The sequence below is a fragment of the Zootoca vivipara genome, chromosome 2 (assembly GCF_963506605.1).
Source record: "Zootoca vivipara chromosome 2, rZooViv1.1, whole genome shotgun sequence".
In the NCBI taxonomy this organism is placed as follows: Eukaryota; Metazoa; Chordata; class Lepidosauria; order Squamata; family Lacertidae; genus Zootoca; species Zootoca vivipara.
In genome coordinates, this window is record NC_083277.1 from 524537 (window position 1) to 550022 (window position 25486).

A 25486-nucleotide genomic window follows, 5' to 3' on the forward strand; every position below is an offset into this window, starting at 1 on the left:
GGCGGCCGCTCCCAGTCACCAGTCTAGCTGCCGTATTCTGGATTAGTTGTAGTTTCCGGGTCACCTTCAAAGGTAGCCCCACGTAGAGCGCATTGCAGTAGTCCAAGCGAGAGATAACTAGAGCATGCACCACTGGAGAGACAGTCAGCGGGCAGGTAGGGACTCAGCCTGCGTACCAGATGGAGCTGATAAACAGCTGCCTTGGACACAGAGTTGACCTGTGCCTCCATGGACAGCTGTGAGTCTAAGATGACTCCCAGGCTGCGCACCTGGTCTTTCAGGGGCACAGTTACCCCATTCAGGACCAGGGAGTCCTCCACACCCACCCGCCTCCTGTCCCCCACAAACAGTACTTCTGTCTTGTCAGGATTCAATCTCAATCTGTTAGCCGCCATCCATCCTCCAACCGCCTCCAAGCACTCACACAGGACCTTCACCGCCTTCTCTGGTTCTGATTTAAAAGAGAGGTAGAGCTGGGTATCATCAGCATACTGATGGACACCCAGCCCAAACCCCCTGGTGATCTCTCCCAGCGGCTGCATATAGATGTTAAAAAGCATGGGGGAGAGGACAGAACCCTGAGGCACCCCACAAGTGAGAGCCCAGGGGTCTGAACACTCATCCCCCACCACCACTTTCTGAACACGGCCCAGGAGGAAGGAGCGGAACCACTGCATGACAGTGCCCCCAGCTCCCAAGCCCTCTAGACGGTCCAGAAGGATGTTATGGTCGATGGTGTCAAAAGCCGCTGAGAGATCCAGCAGAACAAGGAAACAGCTCTTACCTTTGTCCCTAGCCCGCCGGAGATCATCGACCAGTGCGACCAAGGCAGTTTCAGTCCCATGATGAGGCCTGAATCCTGACTGGAAGGGATCCAAATGGTCCGCTTCTTCCAGGCGTGCCTGAAGTTGTTCGGCAACCACTCGCTCAATCACCTTGCCCAAGAATGGAAGATTTGAGACTGGGCGATAGTTGGCCATATTGGCCGGATCTAAAGATGGTTTTTCAAGAAGCGGTTTAATAACCGCCTCTTTCAGCGGGTCTGGGAAGGCTCCTTCATGGAGAGAAGCATTTACCAACCCGCGAAGCCCATCGCCCAGCCCTTCCCGGCTAGCTTTTATAAGCCAGGATGGGCAAGGATCAAGGAGACAGGTGGTTGGTTTCACTCGTCGAAGCAGCCTGTCCACATCCTCGGAGGTAACAGATTGAAATTGATCCCACAAAACTTTACTAGACAGGACTCTAGCACTCCCCCGCCCCGGCCCTGCTCCCACAGTGGAGTCTACCTCTTCCCGAATCTGAGCGACTTTATCTCTCCCCTCGCTGGTCCCAGTTGCAGCAGCCCTTCCAACCCCACCCCACCCCCCAAAATCCACACACACTTCCAGGGACTAATTCCCCCTTCCCCCGCGGGTGTGCCCGCCCACCCGCTCTCCTGCTTTCGCCCCTCAGTAACGGCTAAATGATCCTTCAGCCCAGCAGCCGCATCACTCGCGGCTCGCGCTCTCTCTCTATCCACACCCACCTAGTTTCCCTATCGCTGGCACACGCCTGCCTCCTCTCCTTCCCCTCTAACGGAGAAGAAACCAGGAGGAAAGAGAGAAATCCTTCCGTAGCGCAGCAGAGGCAAGGGGAAGCCGCACACTTTTTTGTTGTTGTATGGTTGTGTATATGCAAGCATGTAATCTCTCTCACGGTCCTGGTTTATCCCGTCCGAAGTCTCTGCGCTCCAAGTCCCAACGGCTGTCCGTGGGGCACATGCGCAGTAGCGCAATCCCACGGACACATGGACTGGACGCAGAGACACTTGGACTTTATTATATAGGATTAGTACCAAACAGATCCCAAAGTTTAATATTATGGATAGGTTTAAACAAATCAACTCTCATCCGAAAAGCATTGTAAGATGGCTTAGGCACAAAACCCAATTGTAAAGTCTCCTGCTCATCTGTCGATAAGATTAATAATAATAATAATAATAATAATAATAATTTTCTTTATACCCTGCCCTTCCCAGTCAAGACCGGGCTCAGGGTGACTAACAACAAAAATATCAACGCAAGTATAAAAGAAACAATTCAATTGAAATGCATATTAATACAATGTTAAAATTCAATTTTAAAATTAAAAATCTACAAGTAAGATAAAACCATTGTAAGATAAAACCTTAAGGGGAGAGTAACCCTTAATGCGTCAGAATGCGTCAGTCCTAAGGCCAAGCAGAACAGCTCTTGACATAGAATCATAGAATCATAGAGTTGGAAGAGACTGCAAGGGCCATCCAGTCCAACCCCCTGCCGAGCAGGAAACACCATCAAAGCATTCTTGACATAGAATCATAGAATCATAGAGTTGGAAGAGACCACAAGGGCCATCCAGTCCAACCCCCTGCCAAGCAGGAAACACCATCAAAGCATTCTTTGCTTTAAGTTGTCTTTAAGACGTTTAGGGTGGAATGAGGAGTAGTGCAAAAGTGATTTGCCGTCCGTAGGCTTTTGGTGGGGCCTCACCACTAATTGTCCACTATGTTTAAAGACCTCCCCATCCCAAAACACACATGGTGTGGTGCTGTGGTGGCCAGAGAAAGATAAGGAAGAATGCAACGAATTTAACCAATTAGTGAAACCAATAAACTCATTCTCATTTTCAAACAGAAAAAGAACAGGTCATCAATAAATCTGCAATCAAACAACATTGCCTTGGCAAAGGGATTGTTACCCAAAATATGTGACTTTTCAAAGGCACCCTTAAAAATATTAGCTACGGATGGCGCTATAGGTGACCCCATATCTACCCCTTGAATTTGAAAATAAAACGTGTCCAAAAAATGGAAATAATTTTGCTCAAACACAACATCTAGTAAGTCCAACAGAAAATCAGTGGGCGGATGGGGGTCAGATTGTGTCCCTAATAACTTACTGATGATAGCTCGTGCCTCATCCAATGGTACATTTGTGTCTAATGAGGCAATATCCAAAGACGCAAGGACTGTGGATTCAGTGACAGTAAGAGCTGTTCGGCAGTGGAATTTGCTACCAAGGAGTGTGGTGGAGTCTCCTTCTTTGGAGGTCTTTAAGCAGAGGCTTGACAGGCATATGTCAAGAATGCTTTGATGGTGTTTTCTGCTTGGCAGGGGGTTGGACTGGATGACCCTTGTGGTCTCTTCCAACTCTATGATTCTATGATTCTATGTATGCTCTATTAACCTAATGAAATGGGTGGTATCCTGAAGATAAGCAGGTGAGTCCTTGGCAAACGGCTGAAGAAAGTCCCAATGGCTGTCCGTGGGGCACATGCGCAGTAGCGCAATCCCACGGACACACAGACTGGACGCAGAGACACTTGGACTTTATTATATAGGATTAGTACCAAACAGATCCCGAAGTTTAATATTATGGATAGGTTTAAACAAATCAACTCTCATCCAAAAAGCATTGTAAAATGGCTTAGGCACAAAACCCAATTGTAAAGTCTCCTGCTCATTTGTCGATAAGAGAAATAATAATAATAATTTTATTTCTACCCTGCCCTTCCCAGTCAAGACCGGGCTCAGGACGGCTAACAACAAAAATATCGAGGCAAGCATAAAAGAAACTGTCACAGTGGCCGGAGCGGGCTACTTCAGAGTAACGACTCTACACAGCTCTGCATTTTATTCTTTTATTGGTGCTGCGTATTTACAGTGCTGAAGTCATTGCTATATACACGGAGCTAGGTGTTCAGTCGGGTTCAGAACCTCCGAATGGCTTTTGGCGCGTCTTTCTCCAACACAAAAGCTTTGGCAGACCCATCCTCTTTCCCCTCCTCTTTCTGCGTAATTCCGGAGTTGGGGGGATGGGTCTCCCCCCCTTATTTGCCCCTTCCTGTCCCACCTGGTACCCTGGCTCCTCTACCTTGCCTGAGCCTCGGACACGACTTCCTGCTTCCCCACTGGAATCGGAACTCTCTCTGCTTTCCCCTGTGCTCGGGGATGGGCTTGAACTCAGGAGGGGAGGGACTTCGCGATATCCCCTGTCCCTCACATCCACCCCCCTCCCAAGCTCTCCTTCTCCCCTCCCCAGGTCCCCCCCAGGTGTCGGTGACGACTGGAAGCCTAAGAACTCAGTACTTTCCGAGCCCGTTGGTGTGAACACCTCCCCCCAGTCCTGCGAGCCCCCCCCTTCCGCCTGGGAGGACGGGAATCCTAAAAAGTCCGTGGCGTCAGAGCTGGTGGGGGTAAAAATGTTCTGCCAATCTGCTTCTTCCTCTGACTGGGTGGATCTCGGTGACGCCCATACCTCGTCCTCTGGTTCCTCAAACTCCGCTTCCCAGCGCCATGGTGAACTGCTCTCCCGTGCTTCCTCCCCCTCCCCCTCCCTTTCCATGTGCCAGGGCTTGGGTCTGTGGGGAAAGAGGGCGTGAAATTCTTCTACCAGGAATTCCTCCTGTATCTGAGTGGCTGGGACCCATTCATTCTGTGACGGTGGAGCATCCTCCCATGCCATGAGGTACTCCAGGCCCCCCACCCCTCTCCGTGAATCAAGGATGGCCGTGGCCTCATTGAGTTGCTCCCTGCCTTCCCTCTCCCCCCCCTCCCTCGGGGGTTTGTTCGCTGCCTCGGAGCCTGCTGCTTTCCCTGTACGGCGACAGCAGCGATCTATGAAACACTGGATGCACCCTCATGTCCTCTGGCAGTGCCAGTCCATATGCCACCGGGTTTACCTGCTGCGTGACCGTGAAAGGGCCCAACCTTCTGGGTGCCAGCTTCTTGCACCTCCCTCTGGTGGGAAGGCCCTCCGAGGACAACCAAACCTTGTCCCCCACCCTGATGACCTCCCCCGGTCGCCTGTGGCGATCTGCCCCCTTTTTGTACGCTTCCTTGGCCCTCTCCAAGTGTTCTCTGAGCTGCTGGTGCACCGTCTCCAGCTCCTCTGCCCAATCCTCTGCCTGCGGGCCCTCCTCCTCCTCCTCCCCCTCCCTCTCCGGGAAAGATCTGAGGTTGCGCCCGTAGTTGGCCTTAAAGGGCGACACCCCTGTGGAGACGTGCACCGCATTGTTGTAGGCAAATTCTGCCAGTGGCAGGCGATCCACCCAGTCCGTTTGCCTCTGGCTGACGTAGCATCTCAGGTACTGCTGCAGAATGGCGTTGACCCTCTCTGCCTGTCCATTGGTCTGCGGGTGCCGAGCCGTCGACAAGCTAACCTCCACCTGCAGGAGGTTCATGAGCCGCCTCCAGAACCTGGAAACAAATTGGCGGCCTCTATCCGAAATAACCCTTAAAGGTAATCCATGCAATCTGAATACGTGGTCAACAAACAGTTTGGCTGTCTCTTCTGCAGAGACCGCCCTGGCACACGGTATAAAATGGTACATTTTGGACATAAGGTCCACCACCACCAACACTGCGGTCTTGCCCCTGGACGACGGCAGGTCTGTGATGAAGTCCATTGACACTACTTCCCACGGCCTGTGCGGGGTGGCTAATGGCTCCAGCAACCCTGCTGGTGCTGCTCTGACCACCTTTGCTCGTTGGCAGGTGTCACAGCCCCGTACATAGTCTCTGACATCTTCCCGCACCCCTGGCCACCAGAAGTGTCTCATGACTAGGTGAGCGGTTTTGTCCCTTCCAAAATGACCCGCCGTTGGGTTGTCGTGCATCTGCTTGAGGACCTTACGTCTAAGCTGGGTGGTGGGCAGGTACAGTGCACCCTTGTAGAAAAGCAGCCCCCTGCGGTCTGTGAAGTCTTTTGCCTGCTCCCTCCCCCCTCTCAGTTCTCTGAAGATGCGGGTGGAAAATTCATCAGCTGCTGTCAGTGCTGTGAGTTCTGCCTCGCTCACCACTGCTGCTCCGCAGGACCATGCTGATGGGGGGAAAATGTGCCTGGGTGCTGGTGGCAACTCCTCCTCCATGTACTCTGGCTTGCGGGATAGGGCATCCGCCCTGACATTCTGCTCCCCCGGGATGTAGTGGATGGAGAAGTTGAAGTTCGAGAAGAACTCTGCCCACCGTATCTGCCGCTGGTTGAGCACCCTGGCAGTTCTCCAGAACTCCAGGTTCTTGTGGTCTGTGCACACCTGGATGGGGTGCTTGGCGCCCACCAGGAAGTGTCGCCAGTGCTGGAACGCAGCGTGGATCGCGAGAAGTTCCCTATCAAACACTGTGTAGTTGCGTTCTGGCTGGGTCAGCTTCCTGGAGAAGAAGGCACAGGGTCTCCACTCTCTGTTGGCGTCCAGTTGCAACAGAATCGCTCCCAAAGCCTTGTCTGAAGCATCTGTCTCCAGGCGTAGGGGCGCATCCTGCACCACGTGGAACAGGTGCTGGTCTGAAGCGAACACCCTTTTGAGGCTTTCGAATGCTGCTTGCGCCTCCGGTGTCCACCGGAACTTCTGCTTGCCTCTCAGGCAGTCGGTGATAGGAGCCGTGACACGAGAGAAGTTCTTGATGAACTTCCTGTAGAAGTTAGCGAAGCCTAGTAGGCGTTGGGCATCTTTGCGCGTCCTGGGGCTGTGCCAGTCCAGGATGGCCTGCACCTTGTCCTTGTCCATCGCCAGCCCCTTGTCTGACAGCTTGTAGCCTAGGAAGTCCACCTCTTTGGTGTGAAACTTGCACTTCTCCAGCTTCACATACAGGTGGTTCTCCTTCAGGCGCTGCAACACCTCCCTGACATCCTTCACATGCTGCACTGGGTCATTGGAATAGATAAGGATGTCATCTAGGAAGACCAAGCAGTTCTTGAAGAGGAGGGACCCCAGGACGTGGTGCATGAAGGCCTGGAAGCATGCTGAGCCCCCTTGCAACCCGAAGGGCATCACCAGATATTCAAAAGAGCCCAGAGGCGTGAACATCGTGGTTTTCCATTCATCGCCTTCCCGGATCCTGATCAAGTTGTACGCCCCCCTTAGGTCTAGCTTGGTGAAAATCTTGCCCCTGCGTGCCGCTGTCAAGAGATCATCCACTCTGGGCATGGGGAAAGCCACTGGCTCTGTCACTGAATTCAGTCGTCTGAAATCCACCACAAGACGGCGCTGTTGCGTGTCTTTCTTGTCCACCCAGAAGACCGGGCTGCCCCCTGCTGCCTTGCTTTCTCTGATGAACCCCCGCTTGAGGTTCTTGTCGATAAAAGCGCGCAGATCCTCCAGTTCCTGATCTGACATGGCGTACAGCTTGGCTGGGGGTATAGTTGCCCCTGGCACCAGGTTGATCTGGCAGTCGAAAGGCCTGTGTGGGGGTAGGTGGTCGGACTCCGCTTCGCTGAAGACCTCCTGCAGGTCCCAGTACGGCTTGGGTATCGCCTCACCCCCTTTGACGTGCATGGTGGCCACCGTGGCTATCGGAGGCCCCTCCCCTGGTTGGTGCTGCATGCAATGTTCCAGACAAAAGTCCGACCCATACGTGATGCATCTCTGGTGCCAACTGATGGAGGGGTCGTGGCACGCCAGCCAGCTCATGCCCAAGACGATGGGGGGGTCTGAGATGGTGGTGACGTTGAATGCCAGTGTCTCAGAGTGCCTTCCCACCGTCATTCTCATGGGGGGGGTTTTGATGAGTGATGGCCCCTCCCAGCAGCTCCCTGCCGTCAATGGTGGCTACATGCAAAGGAAAGTCCAGCTGCAGAAGCTGTATTTGGTGCTCTCCTGCAAAGTTTCTCGAGAAGAAGTTGGCAGATGCACCACTGTCAATTAAGGCGAGGACTGTCAGGGGATAGCCATTTGGGAGCGTTAGCGTCACTTCTAGAACCACTCCAGCTCTGGGAGGGGTGGGCTGGCTCTGCTCCTCGCTGTGCGGGTGGGCGGGCTGGGGCTGTTGTCTGCTGACTGCGCCTGGCTGCTGCCCCTTGTCTCCTGCAACCAGGCTTTCCCGTTTCCCTGCTGTGGTGCTGCGTCAGTGGGGGAGGGCACAACCGTTCCCGCCTTTCCTTGCCACTCTCTGCGATGTGGGCAGTCTCTGACGAGATGCTGGGGGGAGTTGCAGAGAAAGCAATTCCCGCCCCTTCCCTCCTTGCGTCTTGTCGCCGCTGGGGTTTGAAAAGCCCGCGCGCGCGCTATCAATTTGCATGGGTTCCTGGTCCTGGCTGGTCCCAGGCGTGGCTTGGAAGGGTTGTTGGGGGAGTGGCTTCTCCTGCGACCGTGGGAACCAAGCCCGCTTTGCGCGCGTTGCTTGCTTGTCGTTCCACCGGGATTCCTGTCTCACCCCCACCGCCAGAGCCGCTTTGCTCAGCTGATCCATATTACTGGGCTTTGGACCTCTCGAGAGCTCATCTTTCACATCCTCATTCAACCCCAGGTAGAACGCCGCTTCCATCGGAGGCGAGTGCAGTTCCCACCCCAGTCTGTGCACTAGCATGGTGAATCTCGCCCAATATTCGCGAACTGTCATTGTTCTTTGCCTTAAATTATGCAGTTCCTCCTTGGTCTGGTCCATATGACTATCGGACGCATACATAGTTTTTAAAGCCTCTAGAAATAGTTTGACATTCTTCATGCAAGGATTTTTTGTCGCTATTAATGGTCTTAGCCACTCCCTGGCTGCCCTTGTAAGGTGTTCCACAATAAACGCTACCCTGTGCTCATCATCAGGGAACTCATCATGGTGCAGCTCAAGAGCATACACGATCTCAGTCTCAAAGCCATGATATTCCCTCGGGTCTCCATTGAACTTGCTTACTAGGGTCCCCGCTCTCCTTCCTGGCAGCACTTGGAGTTGGGGGGCCCCTCCCGCCTTGTTTTTCTCGGCATCCAGCTTGTTTTGGAGCTCTACCGCCACCGCCCTTAATTGCTGCTCTTTTTCCTGAAGCGCTCTCACCTGTTCCGCAAGTTGTAGCCGGTCCTCCTGGACCTTCTTGGTTTCTTCTTTAGCTGCCTTTAATTCCCCCTGTGCCTGCAGCGCCAGTTGCTGCAGGTCCTGTTGGGCTTTCTCCGCGATCTGCCGCCATTTCTCCGCCTCTGACGCACTCATCCCGGCAACTCCAAAGTAGCCCAAAAAAAGATTCGGAGGTTGCTGTCACAGTGGCCGGAGCGGGCTACTTCAGAGTAACGACTCTACACAGCTCTGCATTTTATTCTTTTATTGGTGCTGCGTATTTACAGTGCTGAAGTCATTGCTATATACACGGAGCTAGGTGTTCAGTCGGGTTCAGAACCTCCGAATGGCTTTTGGCGCGTCTTTCTCCAACACAAAAGCTTTGGCAGACCCATCCTCTTTCCCCTCCTCTTTCTGCGTAATTCCGGAGTTGGGGGGATGGGTCTCCCCCCCTTATTTGCCCCTTCCTGTCCCACCTGGTACCCTGGCTCCTCTACCTTGCCTGAGCCTCGGACACGACTTCCTGCTTCCCCACTGGAATCGGAACTCTCTCTGCTTTCCCCTGTGCTCGGGGATGGGCTTGAACTCAGGAGGGGAGGGACTTCGCGATATCCCCTGTCCCTCACAGAAACAATTCAATTGAAATGCAAATTAATACAATGTTAAAATTCAATTTTAAAATTAAAAATCTACAAGTAAGATAAAACCATTATAAGATAAAACCTTAGGGGAGGGTAACCCCGGGGTCAGACTGCGTCAGTCCTAAGGCCAAGCGGAACAGCTCTGTCTTGCAGAGGGGGCTCCTACGAAAAGATGACAAATCCTGCAGGGCCCTAGTCTCCTGAGACAGAGCGTTCCACCAGGTTGGGGCCAGTACTGAGAAGGCCCTGGTCCTGGTCAAGGCCAGCCTAACTGTCTTGTGACTCGGGATGTTATTATTTGTGGAACTTAAGGTCCTCCGTGGGGCATATCGGGAGAGGCGGTCCCGTAGGTACGAGAGTCCTAAGCTGCATAAGGCCTTAAAGGTCAAAACCAGCACCTTAAACCTGATCCTGTACTCCACTGGGAGCCAGTGCAGCTGGTAAAGCACTGGATGAATGTGATCCCGCGGCCGGGACCCCGTAAGGAGCCTCGCCGCGGCATTCTGCACCCGCTGGAGTTTCTGGGTCAGTTTCAAGGGCAGCCCCGCATAGAGAGAGTTACAATAATCAAGCCTAGAGGTGACCATCTCATGGATCACTTTGGCCAGATCAGGGCGAGAGAGGTAGGGGACCAACTGCTTAATGCGGCGGAGATGGAAAAATGCCACCTTGGGTGTGGTTGCAACCTGTGCCTCCATGGAAAGGGAGGCATCCAAGGTTACACCCAAGCTCTTGACAGAAGGGGCTGACACTAATTGAGCCCCAGCGAAAGATGGAAGTTGGCCCCCCCGCCCCATGTCATCCCGACCCAGCCAGAGGACCTCTGTCTTCGAAGGATTTAGCTTCAGCCAATTCCCACGTAGCCATCCAGCCACAGCTTCCAAGCACTTGGTCAGTGTGTCCGGGGCTGAGGCAGGATGTGGCCATCCATCAACAGATAAATCTGGGTGTCAGCAGCATATTGATGACAACCCAGCCCAAAACTCTGGACAATCTGGGCGAGGGGGCGCATGGAGATATTAAAAAGATGTCTGTGGAGTTGTTAACTATCAATATTTCCGTTTTGTTTTGGGGCACCTGCCTCTTCGGGGGGGGGGGAAGTGGAGGGAGGCTTTCCACCCTCTGGGCCCAGAGGGGGCTCCTGCTTTGGGGCAGCTGGTGGATTTGGAGGAAGTTGACCCTTAGCACTCTCGCTTTGGGACCTGCCTGAACCTCCTTCCACCTTATACTCATCCATATTGTTTCTCCCGTGTCATTTTGGGGACAGCATCCTACACACACTTGTGTCACCTTTGAGATGCTCTGGTACGGCCCCTTCTTCCCTGTGCCCCCTTCCCTCCTCATGCAAGACATGCAGCTAGGAACAGAGCCTTTCCTGCTTATGCCACTAAACACCCCTTTTATTTCTCCTGCCACCAAATACATCTAAACACAATATCTAGCAATACATGAAATATTATATTATGCTAACTATTGTGAAATGTTACCTTCATTACTTTAAAGACATGTCTAGACAATGTTACATACAAACAACAGAAGCTCACATACGCTGCATGCCTTTAAGATGCATTTCCTGTCAATTCGGAGAGAAACATGTTCTATACTCTAAATCGTTCCACCCCATGGAAGTCGGTAGATGTTTTGGAAAAGCATTCTATAATAACCAAAGTAGATTCCACATTCCTTCTGTTGAACCATTTCTCTTCTTTGAAGTAATTGATGGCCTGTAGTTTCCACTCTTATAGCTCTGGCCCATGGGAGTCTCTAAGACTTGGTGGTTTGTAAGACTTCCACCACAACTCAACCTCTATCCTCTTCCCTAGCACTTACCGGTATATGGTTTTTCCCCCTTATGAGTTTGGTGGTGTTTTGTAAGAAGTCCACTCTGACTGAAGCTCTTTCCACACTCCATGCATTTAAATGGTTTCTCACCAGTGTGAGTCCGTTGATGGGTTCTAAGGCCCCCACTGTGACTGTAGCTCTTTCCGCACTCCATACATTTAAATGGTTTCTCACCAGTGTGAGTCTGTTGATGTCTTCTAAGGTTTCCAATAATAGTGAAGCTCTTTCCACATTCCATGCATTTAAATGGTTTCTCCCCTGTGTGAGTCCGTTGATGTAGTCTTAGTGTTCCACTATAAGTGAAGCTCTTTCCACACTCCATGCATTCAAATGGTTTATCCCTTGTGTGAGTCCGTTGATGAATTCTAAGGTGTCCATTCTGACTGAAGCTTGTCCCACACTCCATGCATTTAAAGGATTTCTCTCCTGTGTGAGTCCGTTGATGAATTCTAAGGCTTCCATTTGTAGTTAAGCTCTTTCCACACTCCATGCATTTAAATAGTTTCTCACCAGTGTGAGTCCGTTGATGAATTCTAAGGTCTCCACTCTGACTGAAGCTCTTTCCACACTCCATGCATTTAAATAGTTTCTCACCAGTGTGAGTCCGTTGATGAATTCTTAATGTTCCACTGTGACTGAAGCTCTTTCCACACTCCATGCATTTAAATGGTTTCTCACCAGTGTGAGTCCGTTGATGAATTCTAAGTGATCCACTATCAGTGAAGCTCTTCCCACACTCCATGCATTTAAATGGTTTCTCCCCTGTGTGAGTCCGTTGATGTCTTCTTAGTGTTCCACTCTGACTGAAACTCTTTCCACACTCCATGCATTCAAATGGTTTCTCTCCTGTGTGACTCTGTTGATGAATTCTAAGGTGTCCTTTCTGACTGAAGCTCTTTCCACACTCCATGCATTTAAACGGTTTCTCTCCTGTGTGAGTCAGTTGATGAATCATAAGTACTTGATTAGAAGTGAAGCCCTTTCCACACTCCATACATTCAAATGGTTTCTCTCCTGTGTGAGTCCATTGATGTTTTCTAAGTGTTCCACTGTCAGTGAAGCTCTTTCCACATTCCATGCATTTAAATGGTATCTCACCAGTGTGAGTCCGTTGATGAATTCTAAGGTCTCCACTCTGACTGAAGCTCTTTCCACACTCCATGCATTTAAATGGTTTCCCCCCACTGTGTGCCCGTTGGTGTCTTCTAAGGTTTCCAACAATAGTGAAGCTCTTTCCGCACTCCATTCATTTAAATGGTTTCTCACCAGTGTGAGTCTGTTGATGTCTTCTAAGGTTTCCAATAATAGTGAAGCTGTTTCCACATTCCATGCATTTAAATGGTTTCTCCCCTGTGTGAGTCCGTTGATGTAGTCTTAGTGTTCCACTATAAGAGAAGCTCTTTCCACACTCCATGCATTCAAATGGTTTCTCTCCTGTGTGACTCCGTTGATGAATTCTAAGGTGTCCACTCTGACTCTCTTTCCACACTCTATACATTTAAATGGTTTCTCCCTTGTGTGAGTCCGTTGATGAATTATAAGGTGTCCATTCTGACTGAAGCTTGTCCCACACTCCATGCATTTAAATGGTTTCTCACCAGTGTGAGTCCGTTGATGAATTCTAAGGTCTCCACTCTGACTGAAGCTCTTTCCACACTCCATGCATTTAAATGGTTTCTCACCAGTGTGAGTCCGTTGATGAATTCTAAGTGATCCACTATCAGTGAAGCTCTTCCCACACTCCATGCATTTAAATGGTTTCTCCCCTGTGTGAGTCCGTTGATGTCTTCTTAGTGTTCCACTCTGACTGAAACTCTTTCCACACTCCATGCATTCAAATGGTTTCTCTCCTGTGTGACTCTGTTGATGAATTCTAAGGTGTCCTTTCTGACTGAAGCTCTTTCCACACTCCATGCATTTAAACGGTTTCTCTCCTGTGTGAGTCCGTTGATGAATCATAAGTACTTGATTAGAAGTGAAGCCCTTTCCACACTCCATACATTCAAATGGTTTCTCTCCTGTGTGAGTCCGTTGATGAATTATAAGGTGTCCATTCTGACTGAAGCTTGTCCCACACTCCATGCATTTAAATGGTTTCTCACCAGTGTGAGTCCGTTGATGAATTCTAAGGTCTCCACTCTGACTGAAGCTCTTTCCACACTCCATGCATTTAAATGGTTTCTCACCAGTGTGAGTCCGTTGATGAATTCTAAGTGATCCACTATCAGTGAAGCTCTTCCCACACTCCATGCATTTAAATGGTTTCTCCCCTGTGTGAGTCCGTTGATGTTTTCTTAGTGTTCCACTCTGACTGAAACTCTTTCCACACTCCATGCATTCAAATGGTTTCTCTCCTGTGTGACTCTGTTGATGAATTCTAAGGTGTCCTTTCTGACTGAAGCTCTTTCCACACTCCATGCATTTAAACGGTTTCTCTCCTGTGTGAGTCCGTTGATGAATCATAAGTACTTGATTAGAAGTGAAGCCCTTTCCACACTCCATACATTCAAATGGTTTCTCTCCTGTGTGAGTCCATTGATGTTTTCTAAGTGTTCCACTGTCAGTGAAGCTCTTGCCACATTCCATGCATTTGAATGGTTTTTCACCAGTGTGAGTCCGTTGATGAATTCTAAGGTCTCCACTCTGACTGAAGCTCTTTCCACACTCCATGCATTTAAATGGTTTCTCACCAGTGTGAGTCCGTTGATGAATTCTAAGTGATCCACTATCAGTGAAGCTCTTCCCACACTCCATGCATTTAAATGGTTTCTCCCCTGTGTGAGTCCGTTGATGTCTTCTTAGTGTTCCACTCTGACTGAAACTCTTTCCACACTCCATGCATTCAAATGGTTTCTCTCCTGTGTGACTCTGTTGATGAATTCTAAGGTGTCCTTTCTGACTGAAGCTCTTTCCACACTCCATGCATTTAAATAGTTTCTCACCAGTGTGAGTCCGTTGATGAATTCTTAATGTTCCACTGTGACTGAAGCTCTTTCCACACTCCATGCATTTAAATGGTTTCTCACCAGTGTGAGTCCGTTGATGAATTCTAAGTGATCCACTATCAGTGAAGCTCTTCCCACACTCCATGCATTTAAATGGTTTCTCCCCTGTGTGAGTCCGTTGATGTCTTCTTAGTGTTCCACTCTGACTGAAACTCTTTCCACACTCCATGCATTCAAATGGTTTCTCTCCTGTGTGACTCTGTTGATGAATTCTAAGGTGTCCTTTCTGACTGAAGCTCTTTCCACACTCCATGCATTTAAACGGTTTCTCTCCTGTGTGAGTCCGTTGATGAATCATAAGTACTTGATTAGAAGTGAAGCCCTTTCCACACTCCATACATTCAAATGGTTTCTCTCCTGTGTGAGTCCATTGATGTTTTCTAAGTGTTCCACTGTCAGTGAAGCTCTTTCCACATTCCATGCATTTAAATGGTTTTTCACCAGTGTGAGTCCGTTGATGAATTCTAAGGTCTCCACTCTGACTGAAGCTCTTTCCACACTCCATGCATTTAAATGGTTTCTCACAAGTGTGAGTCCGTTGATGAATTCTAAGGTCTCCACTCTGACTGAAGCTCTTTCCACACTCCATGCATTTAAATGGTTTCTCACCAGTGTGAGTCCGTTGATGAATTCTAAGGTTTCCACTCTTCGTGAAACTCTTTCCACACTCCATGCATTTAAATGGTTTCTCCCCTGTATGAGACCGTTGATGGTATCTAAGGTGTCCACTCTGACTGAAGGTCTTTCCACACTCCATACATTCAAATGGTTTGCCCCCTGTGTGAATCTGCTGATGTTTTCTTAGTGTTCCACTGTCATTGAAGCTCTTCCCATACTCCATACTTTCAAATTTTTTCTCTTTCCACACTCCATGCATTTAAATGGTTTCTTCGTTATTCACATTGAACATGGCCCCCAGAATTCTGACTGCCTTTGTCTTCTTTGGAGGGCGAAGGGGGGAGGAAATCCCATTTTTTATCTACAAAGAGAAGAAAGGAATATTATACACATCAATCAACACCTGCTCTTATTTTAACATCTTGTGCAATCTCTCCTCTTTTCCACATGGTCCAGATTTTTAAGAAAGGCAAATGAAATCATATTAAATAATTGTAATGCATCATCAGCCTTTCATATCCCTTAATCAGCGTTAATGAAACAGCATTATCTCAGAAGACGCTTGAACAGTGGGGTTTGCTTTTTATAAAAAGTGGTTTCTCACAGGAAAGGCAGCTGCTCTATGTCCACGAACCTGCCCACTATTCATCAGGGTCCTAAGTTAAATGAATACAATTTTGTGCACTGGAAGCAACATTTAATAGCGCTTCTAGATGCAAGAGAAATCTTGGAAGCTACAGTGGTACGTCAGGTTCCGAACCTAATCACCTGGACAGTCCCTTTGGCCTCAGGAGGTGCATGTTAACCATTTTGGGAGACCCATATATAAGTCCAGTGAGAAGACTTGTTGGTTGTGGTCGGCTGAAGGAGTGCTCAGGTAGGAGAATGTTCTTGGGGTTGGACCTCCATCTCTCAGCCTTGCATTGCATGGAGAGAGCTGGAGATGCAGAAGGAAAGGCGTTTACCATAATTCGTTCCGGAGTTCTGTTGTTAACCTGAGACCGTTCTTAACCTGAGGTACCACTTTGGCTAATGGGGGCCTCCTGCTGCTGCATGATTTCTGTTCCCATCCTGAGGTAAATTGCTTAACCTGAGGTACGACCTCCGGGTTAACGGAGTCTGTAACCCGAAGTGTTTGTAACCCAAGGTGTTTGTAACCCGAGGTACCACTGTATTGAAAATCGTAAGCCAACTGACTCAAGTGAAGAGGGTTTAGCCAAGATCATGTTAGTATTTTCATCCCTCCTTTTCTGTCAATATCCTGACTCAGTGGAGCGAGAAGGGGGAGGAGCCTTCCTTGGTAACTGTTCTTCCTAACTGTCAATTCTGGAGTGTGTGTTCTGAGGTAAAGATGCGTTCTTATTACTGTTAAACTCACACAGTCTGTGTATTATAGCTATATTTGTTTAGATTATTAAAATAAAAGAATGACTTCAAAATCTCTGAAGCTGAATTTCATCTGTTTATTGGTGCTCACAGCTAGCAGTTGTGAGTCTGGATATATGGTTTAAGATCCATCAGATCAGAGCATGGATGCTGAAGAATAGTAAAGCCAGAATCATCATTTTAGACGGGCTCCATGATGAGCAGTTATCCATGATTGATTGCAGGAGATGATGCGTCTCAAATCTTAAAAGATTTAGAGCACATGTATGGAGACACTAATTATGCGTCTAAACAGATTGCAAAGGCCAGAGACACACCCAGGAAAATTGTGTGCTTTAATTGTAACAAAGAAGGCCACAGTGCAAGGAAGTGTAAGGCTCCAAAGGCAAAGAAACCCCTTCCTTATAAACAAGGTAAGGAAAAGAAGGGGAGATCTGAATGCACTTTGCTACTATAAGAAAAGAATTTGACTGTTCATAATCGTGAAAATCAATGTAATAAGTGATTTGAAATTCAGGAGTTTCCAGCCATTTCTCATATAAAAGGGAATATTTTAATGACATTAACTATATTGCAGAATGCTTCTAGTCGAGAACACCAAATGGCGGACGACGCCGGTGCTGCGGGGGGGGGGGCAGGAGGAGCTGGAGCAGCTGCAGGTGGGGGAGCTGCTGCCAGGGGAGGCTTCTGAGGAGGCTTTGGCAGTGGAGGCCGAGGGCGTGGGAGAGGCCGTGGCAGGGGACGTGGCCAAGGGCATGGAGCTCGGGGCAAAGCTGAAGACAAAGAATGGATTCCAGTCACCAAACTTGGTCGCCTAGTAAAGGACATGAAAATCAAGTCTCTGGAGGAGATTTACCTTTTCTCCCTTCTAATCAAGGAGTCTGAAATCATTGACTTTTTCCTGGGCTCATCCCTGAAGGATGAGGTTTTGAAGATCATGCCAGTTCAGAAACAAACCCGGGCTGGTCAGCACACCAGGTTCAAGGCCTTTGTGGTGATTGGTCATGTTGGTCTTGGGGTCAAGTGCTCCAAGGAAGTTGCCACTGCCACCCGTGGGGCCATCATTCTTGCAAAGCTGTCCATTGTGCTACTGGGAGAGGCTACTGGGGAAACAAGATCGGCAAGCCGCATACTGTACCTTGCAAGGTAACAGGTCGGTGTGGCTCCGTACTTGTACATCTCATCCCTGCGCCACGTGGTACTGGAATTGTGTCTGCCCCAGTTCCCAAGAAATTGCTGATGATGGCTGGTATTGACGACTGTCACACATCAGCGAGGGGCTGCACTGCTACCTTGGGCAACTTTGCCAAGGCCACCTTTGATGCAATCTCAAAGACCTATAGTTACCTTACCCCTGATCTGTGGAAAGAGACTGTGTTGACCAAGTCACCATATCAGGAGTTCACTGATCATCTTGCAAAGACTCATGCCACCAGAGTGTCTGTGCAGAGGACCCAAGCAGCTGCTGTGGCAACTACCTAAAAAAAGATGTACTTCAAAATAAAGTGACCAAGAGTGATTTAAAAACAAACAAAAACAACCTATATTGCAGAATCTCACATTGAAATTGCAGGTGGCAATGGTGTTGAAGCTAAAGATGCATGTTCTGCGAATTTAAAATTTAATGTGAACAACGAAGCTCTGGATACTACTGTGGAGACAGTTTTGTATATTCCACAACTCAGTTGTAAGATGCTTAGTGTGTCCAGTTTGGACAGCAAAGGTTTCCAGATAACGTTTGGAAATGGGAAATGTAATTTGACTAAGAATGGTGAGGTGTATGTTCAAGCCATGAGAACATATGAGAAATATCTTAAATATAATTGACTTTTTAGACGTTAAAATTAACAAACAAGCAGCCTTAATTTTTATCGATGCCGAGAAGGCTTTGGACAACGTCTCATGGTGTTTTATGAAAAAGAATCTGGAGGCAATGGGGATGGGAAAGATATTTATGAACTGTGTGGGAGCAATATATAGAGAACAGCAGGCGAAAATCATCATAAATAATGACCTGACAGAGCCATTCAGAATCTCGAAAGGCACGAGGCAGAAAATCATAAGCTACTGGATTTGGAGGGATTCGAGAATAAATTTGGCTGGCACGCCTATTTGGAAGATGGGAAAATCAAAGTACATAAAGGATTCAACACACATATTATTAAGAAATCATTATTAAAGGTGTGGGAGAAACATAGACGACTCTTGGAACCCCAAACCCCAAAATGGTTATCACCAGTAGAAATAAGAACAATAAAGAAATTAAATTTGGATGGAAAGTGGGGGGAATATAAAGATTTAATTGAAGAAAATCAGGGGGAATTTAAAGTTTAAAAATTTGAAGTTATTAAAAAACATGTAAAGGGATGGCTCCAATATCACCAAATCTGTAGTAGATTTAATGAAGATGGGGGGGGGAGGATTTAGAGAGGAACCATCCTTATTAGATATAAATTTATTACAAAATAATCAGAAAATTATCTCTTAAATGTATAATACACTTTTGGAATGAGAAGTAAATGATGAAATGGTAAAGGAAACAATGATGATGATGATGATGATAATTTATTATTTATACCCCGCCCATCTGGCCAGGTTCCATGGGCAATGGACTTGGGAAAATCTATTCATATGGAAAAATGGGAAAGATTATGGGAAACAACTTGGAGGTTTACAGCGTCTGAAGGTATTTGAGAAAACATGATCAAGATGTCATGATCAACATGATCAAGATTTACAAATGGTATTTGATGTCGGTGAAGATCAACAAAATGTATAAGACCAAGGACATGTCATAAGGAAGTGGGATCCTTCACTCATATTTGGTGGCATTGTGAAAAAATAAAACCATTCTGGAACAAAATATTATAAGAATTGAAAAAAAATTTTTAAAAATTTTAATGTTATATTTAAAAAAATTTTTTTTCAATTCTTATAATATTTTGTTCCAGAATGGTTTTATTTTTTCACAATGCCACCAAATATGAGTGAAGGATCCCACTTCCTTATGACATGTCCTTGGTCTTATACATTTTGTTGATCTTCACCGACAGATCTTCACCCAGTCTTTTCTACTGGGAATGGTAGGAGAAGATATAAGTAAACGACTTCCGGTCAAGGCGCGCTGGTGTCGAGACGCGTCCGGAGGAGTCTCGCAACTGGAGAACCTCCCGGCGGCCAAGAGCAAAGCGTGAGGGGGGGTAGCGTCAAATTCCCCCCCCCTCGGTTTGAGCGATAGCATGGGGCTATCGCGGAGGGGGGAAAAAAAGCGGCGCGAGAGGCTGAACTCCACCCTCCCGGCACCGCAGTTTGGTGGAAGGGGGGGGAGGAAAGCGGAGCGCAAAACTCACAAGCGGCTCTGTGGCAAGACGCTTTTTTTTGAGGTCTCAACCAGCAAGTGCTGAGGCACTTCGACCGAAGAAGTAGTTTGAGAAAGTCCGCTAAGCCCGCTAACGGGGTGAGAATACGACAGAGGCGGGAGAGGTGAAATAAGAGAGAGGCGGTAAGCAGAAAGAAAGGTCGGAGGGTTGCCGTGCGGTACTGAGAAAGAATACTTGTAAAGGAGAGACTTTGTACAGACTTTTATAAACATTTAATTAAGGGGAAGCATTCACCAGGCTGTTGCCAAGCAGAGGAAATTTTAGCGAAGCCCAAAACAAGCCGGTGCCGGCACAAGATTGTGGAGGCAGCAGGCGAGTGGAGGCGCGATTGAAAGCAAGGCAAGTTTGGCGTGTGGGAGGAGGAGACTATTTTATTTTATTTCCCTGACTTTGGAGCGGAGCCTGTAAAAAATGGAGGAATAATTTCAGCAGACTCATCCTGTTTGTGAACTTCCCCCTTCTCCAAGGAAGTGAGCAGCGACGACATACCCACCTCTGCCATTAAGAAGGAAGTGAGGAGCTGGAATAAGAGGTTGAGAGCGACATCTAGAGGAGGGGAGGAACCCTCACTTCCAAAAACTGTGCTTTAAAGCCGGGGAATTTTACTCTCTGCCCAGTGACTGGAAACTAATGTTATTTTAAGCCCTTTAGGGGGGAACTCCCAGCAAGAGAGAATACGTCAGAGCATCCACGAGAACAGGAGGTCACCAGTCTAGCAAGATGAACAAAAATAAAGCCCAGACAACGACAGCAGCAAGCCAAGCGAGGAGACAATCATCATCTCCTGACAATATCGCCTTAGCAGACATTAAAGAACTTATTTCGGAGATGAACAAATCCCTGTGCGATAAATTAGACGCCGTTGAGTCCAAAATGGAATCTGTCGAATCCAAATTAGAACAGAACTCCAAAATGATTACAGACATGTCTGGACAAATTGCGGAGTTAAGCACCAAAAATAAAGAGCTGGATAAAGCTGTAAATGAAACAAATCTGAGAGTAAACAAACAGGAGGAGGCTATCAAGAAAGTGGTGCAGGAGACCAAAGAATTGAGAAGGCTGCAAAATAAGGAGGAGGATGACCAAAGGAATTGGAGAAAAAGATGTGAAGAACTAGAGGACCAGATAGCACTAATTGAGATGAGGCAAAGGGCTCTGATTCTCCGAATGAGAGGCGTCCCAGAGGTCCAAAATGAGCAGATTGAAGAAAGGCTGGTGAAGGAACTGGCTGCGTGGCTTAAAGTAAAAGAAGAGGACTTATGGATGGATGTGGACAAAATCTACAGAGTGAGGATGGATAAAAAGAAAAAATTGACGGGAGACTGCATGGTCCACATGAACTCATCATTACTGAAAGACAAGATTCTACAAAAGAAGAAGAAAGAGGAACTTGTGATAGATGGGAAAGTAATAGCTATCTACAAAGAAATCCCGAAAAGATTTAGATTAAAAAGACAAAATTATAAAAGTTTAACAGATGCTTTGAGGAGGAGGGGTATTTGGTATACCTGGGAGTACCCTGAGGGTGTAACCTTTTTTATAAGGAAAGAAGGAAGACAATAAAATCAGCTGAGGCGGCGGAGAGGTATAGTAGAAGGCTTAAGAACGAAATAGGAGGGGAGGAGGGTGAGAGCAATACTGAAGAAGGGCAAATAGAACAATAGAAGAGGGAGGGGGCAAGAATTCGGTTGTATACCCCCCCTTATGTTTTGAGTCTGTGAAGCTTTTCTTTTTCGTTTTTTTTGGTTTTGCTGTTTAAGCTCTACCCTAGACATCGGTAGACATTTAAAGGGGTGGTCTTGGTTCAGAAATTATCAGAAGAACTCAGCGATATAATTTAACGTTATAATAAGTCTCTTTGCTATTTTTATCCTTGCCTATTTCTGACTAAGTGTAAAGAGTAAATATCTTTTTCCTTTGGTTTTGGTTAGTTTGAAATATTAAAGTGTGATATTAAAGTGATGAATTTAAAGGTGATCTCATGGAATGTGAACGGGCTGAACAATAAATTGAAGAGGAATAAGGTAGAACACATTCTAAAAAAAGGTATTTGGGATGTGATCTGCCTTCAAGAGACGCATGTAGCTAGTAGACATAAGAGAGTTCTAGACAATAAAAGGTTGGGAGAGGTACACACAGCGTTGGATGAGAAAAAGAAGAGGGGGGTAGCCACTTATGTAAGGAGAAATATTAAGTCAGAGAAGATCCTCCAGGATGAAGAAGGAAGAATGGTAGGTACAAGGTAACGTGATAGTGATTAACATCTATGCACCTAACGGTTGCAAATCAGGATTTTATAAAAAGTTGAAAGACCAAATGGGCAAGTTAATAGAAGGGGAGGAAATTATATTAACGGGGGACTTTAATGGGGTCTGGAATGCGAAACTGGATAGAACGAATAAAGAGAGAAAGAGTAATGGAGAGTTACCAAGAGACTTTAGGGATTTAATAGATGAATTTGAGCTAAAGGATAGCTGGAGAATAAGTAATCCTAAGGAAAAGAAATTCACTCATTACTCAGGTCTTCAAAAGTCAGCAGCCAGACTGGATATGATGTGGCTATCAACAAATCTGATGCTAAAATTAACAAAGAGTGAAATCTTACCAAAATCAATTAGCGACCATAACCCAGTGATGGTAAGTCTGAAAGAGAAAGAAAGAAGAAAGGGTAGGTGGCGAATGGATGAAGGGCTACTAAATGATGAGGTGTTCGTCGCAAAGGTGAAAAAATTATTGACGGAATTTTTCCAAATAAATATGAGGGAGGACATGGATATTACAACAGTTTGGGAGGCGAGTAAAGCTTTTGTGAGGGGCTTGTATATTCAACAGAAAAGTAGAATTAACAGAGAGAGAAGGGAAAAAATTAAAAATATAGAAAAGGAAATAGAAGAAAAAGAGAAAGAATTGGGGGAAAACCCAAAGGAGACGAAAATAGCAAATCAGATTCAAATTTTACAGAATAGTCTGTCAATGGTGATTGGGAATGAAATTGAAAAGAAGATAAAGTGGGCAAAGCAAAGACAGTTTGAATTAGGAGGGAAAGCCGGACGCCTTTTGTCATGGCAATTGAGGAAAAAACAGGAAAACAGTCTAATCACAAATATTAGGGAGGGGGAGAAAAATTGGACAAAAGGGGAAGATATTCAAAAATGTTTTTGGAAATATTATAAAAATCTATATAAAGAGGAAGATATAAATGAGAGAAATTGGCGTAATTAGTAAATTAAAACAAGGAAAGTCTCCCGGGATGGATGGATTAGCAGGTCAACATTATAAAAATTTTAAGGACGAAATAATTGAGATATATCAAAAACTCGCTAATGAAATTTTGGAAAAAGGAATATTTCCTAAATCCTGGCAACAAGCATTCATTGTATTAATCCCAAAAGATAATAATAAGAAAGAAGAAGTTGGAAATTATAGACCCATATTCCTCTTGAATTCGGATTACAAAATTTTTGCGTTGATTCTGGCAGATAGACTAAAGAAAGTATTGAATAGGATATTGGGTGTCGAACAGCAAGGTTTTTTGCCCAAACGAAAAATGTGTAATAACATGAGAATACTTTTGGATGCGATCGAGTTTTTGGATTGGAATCCGAGTAAAAAAGTTGCTTTTATTTTCCTTGACGCTGAGAAAGCGTTTGATAATCTGATCTGGAAATTTATGGGGAAAAAATGGAGGAGATTGGGATAGAGGGGAATTATTTAAGGGCAATAAATGCGATATACAAGGAGCAATCAGCAAGATTAATAATAAACGGCGAAGTCACAGAAGAATTTGAAATCAAAAAAGGAACGAGGCAGGGATGCCCTTTGTCCCCCCTCCTTTTTATTTTATCAATAGAGTGCCTGATAGGAGAAATTAAAGATGATAGAAATATTAGAGGATTAAAGGCTAGGAAGAGTGAAATCAAACTTAAGGCCTTTGCGGACGATATTTTGATAATATTGGAGGAACCAGTAGATTCCGTGGGAAGGCTGAAATCAAAACTAGAAAGTTATGGAGAGATAGCAGGATTTAGGGTTAATAAAGGGAAAACAAAAATGATTGTTAAAAACATGAGGGAAAATGAAGTGAAGAAATTAGAATCGGCCACGGGTTGGGAGGTGGTAAAAAAGGTAAAGTATTTGGGAATAATAGTGACAAAAAATAATGTAAATTTATATCAGGATAATTATGGAAGGATGTGGAAGGAAATTAGAAGGGATTTAGAGAAATGGGATAATTTACATCTATCAATAACGGGAAGAATATCGACTATAAAAATGATGATATTGCCAAAAATTCTATTCTTGTTTCAGATGTTACCGATTATTGGGAAAAACGAGATTTTTGTTAATTGGAGACGAGACTTAAGTAGATTTATATGGGGTAAAAAGAAACCTAGAATCCAATTTAAAATCCTAACAGATAGCAAAGAGAGAGGAGGTTGGGGTGTACCGGATTTAAAACTGTACTACGCCGCAGCAAATCTGTGCTGGCTAAAAGAATGGATTATATTAGAGAATAGAGAAGTATTAGATTTAGAAGGTTTCAGGAACTCTCTTGGCTGGCATGCGTATCTCTTACAAGAAAATGAAAAGATCCATAAGGAATTTTCAGATAATGTGATTAAAAATTCAATATTTAGAGTATGGTTGGAGTATAGGAAATTATTAGAACCGAAGACACCGTGGTGGGCATCGCCCCTCGAGATGACGGCCCTGGGGGGGGGGGAGGAAATAAAGATAGATGGTTAACATATCAAGACCTGATAAAAGTGATAGGCAATCAATATATCTTGAAATCATATGAGGAAATTAAGAATCACTGTGCAAGCTGGCTGCAGTACAATCAAATTCAAAGTCTGTTTATGAAACATAAGGGAATTGGCTTCCAAGAAAAAAGATCAAAATTACAAGAGATGTTAATTGAAGGTGGGGGAAGACAATTGGCAGCATTATATAAATTCCTGTTGGAATGGAATCTAAAAGATGAGATAGTCAAAGTTGTGATGGTAAAGTGGGCACAGGATTTTGACAGGGTTATTGATTGTACACAGTGGGAGAAATTATGGACAGAAAGTATAAGATTTACAGCCTGCACAGCGATAAAGGAAAATATCCTGAAGATGGTATATAGGTGGCACCTAACGCCAGAAAAATTAGTAAAGATTTATTAAAAAGGCTCAGATAAGTGCTGGAAGTGCCATGTGCAAGTAGGATCGTATATGCACTGCTGGTGGCAGTGCAAAAAAATTCAAGGGTTCTGGAATATGATTTATGAGAAGCTAAAGAGGATGCTAAAGTGCACATTTGGAAAGACCCCAGAGCTGTTCCTGTTAAGCATGATACCCGAGGGTATACCCAGTGACAGGAAGAACATCTTATTGTACGCGGTGGTAGCAGCAAGGATTCTTATAGCACAGAGATGGAAAGGGGAAGAGATACCAACATTATGGGATTGGCAAAGTAAATTAATAGAGTATATGAATTTAGCAAAGATGACAGCTTACATAAGAAACACCCCAAATCAAAAAATCCAAAGGGAATGGAAATTACTAGAGGAATATCTAACAAAGGAAGGTTTAAAATCGGAGTTGGTGATTTGCTTAAATTAAAATCTGTACAAATAGACAACACATTTCAGGTAAATCTACCCGGAAGTGGCCGGGGGCGAAAGTTGGAGTAAAACAAGTAAAGAAAAGATTACAACACAAGGTATCAGTACGCAGACAATTGGAAGTATTTCGGTTTTTGTTTCGTCCTTTTTTTTTTTCCTGACTTTCTGGTTTTCGTATCACCCTCTGTGTTTTTTTTTGGGGGGGGGGTTTGTTTTCTTTTCCGCAT

At 46.1% G+C, this 25486-nt stretch overlaps 2 protein-coding genes and 2 pseudogenes across 2 annotated transcripts in view; 1 reads left to right on the forward strand and 3 right to left on the reverse strand.

The window, feature by feature from the left end:
• LOC132591778 (zinc finger protein 208-like) overlaps window positions 1-25486 on the reverse strand; it is a 70202-nt gene that overhangs the window by 33458 nt on the left and 11258 nt on the right. The gene's annotated exons all lie outside the window — the stretch shown is intronic.
• On the reverse strand, window positions 11238-12508 carry LOC132591667 (oocyte zinc finger protein XlCOF6-like). Its single transcript, XM_060271114.1, has one exon. The coding sequence runs from the start codon at window positions 12506-12508 to the stop codon at window positions 11240-11242; it is 1269 nt and encodes a 422-aa protein (XP_060127097.1). The 3' UTR covers window positions 11238-11239.
• Window positions 12509-22861, reverse strand: LOC132591662 (oocyte zinc finger protein XlCOF6-like; annotated as a pseudogene).
• On the forward strand, window positions 16862-17794 carry LOC132591668 (small ribosomal subunit protein uS5-like; annotated as a pseudogene).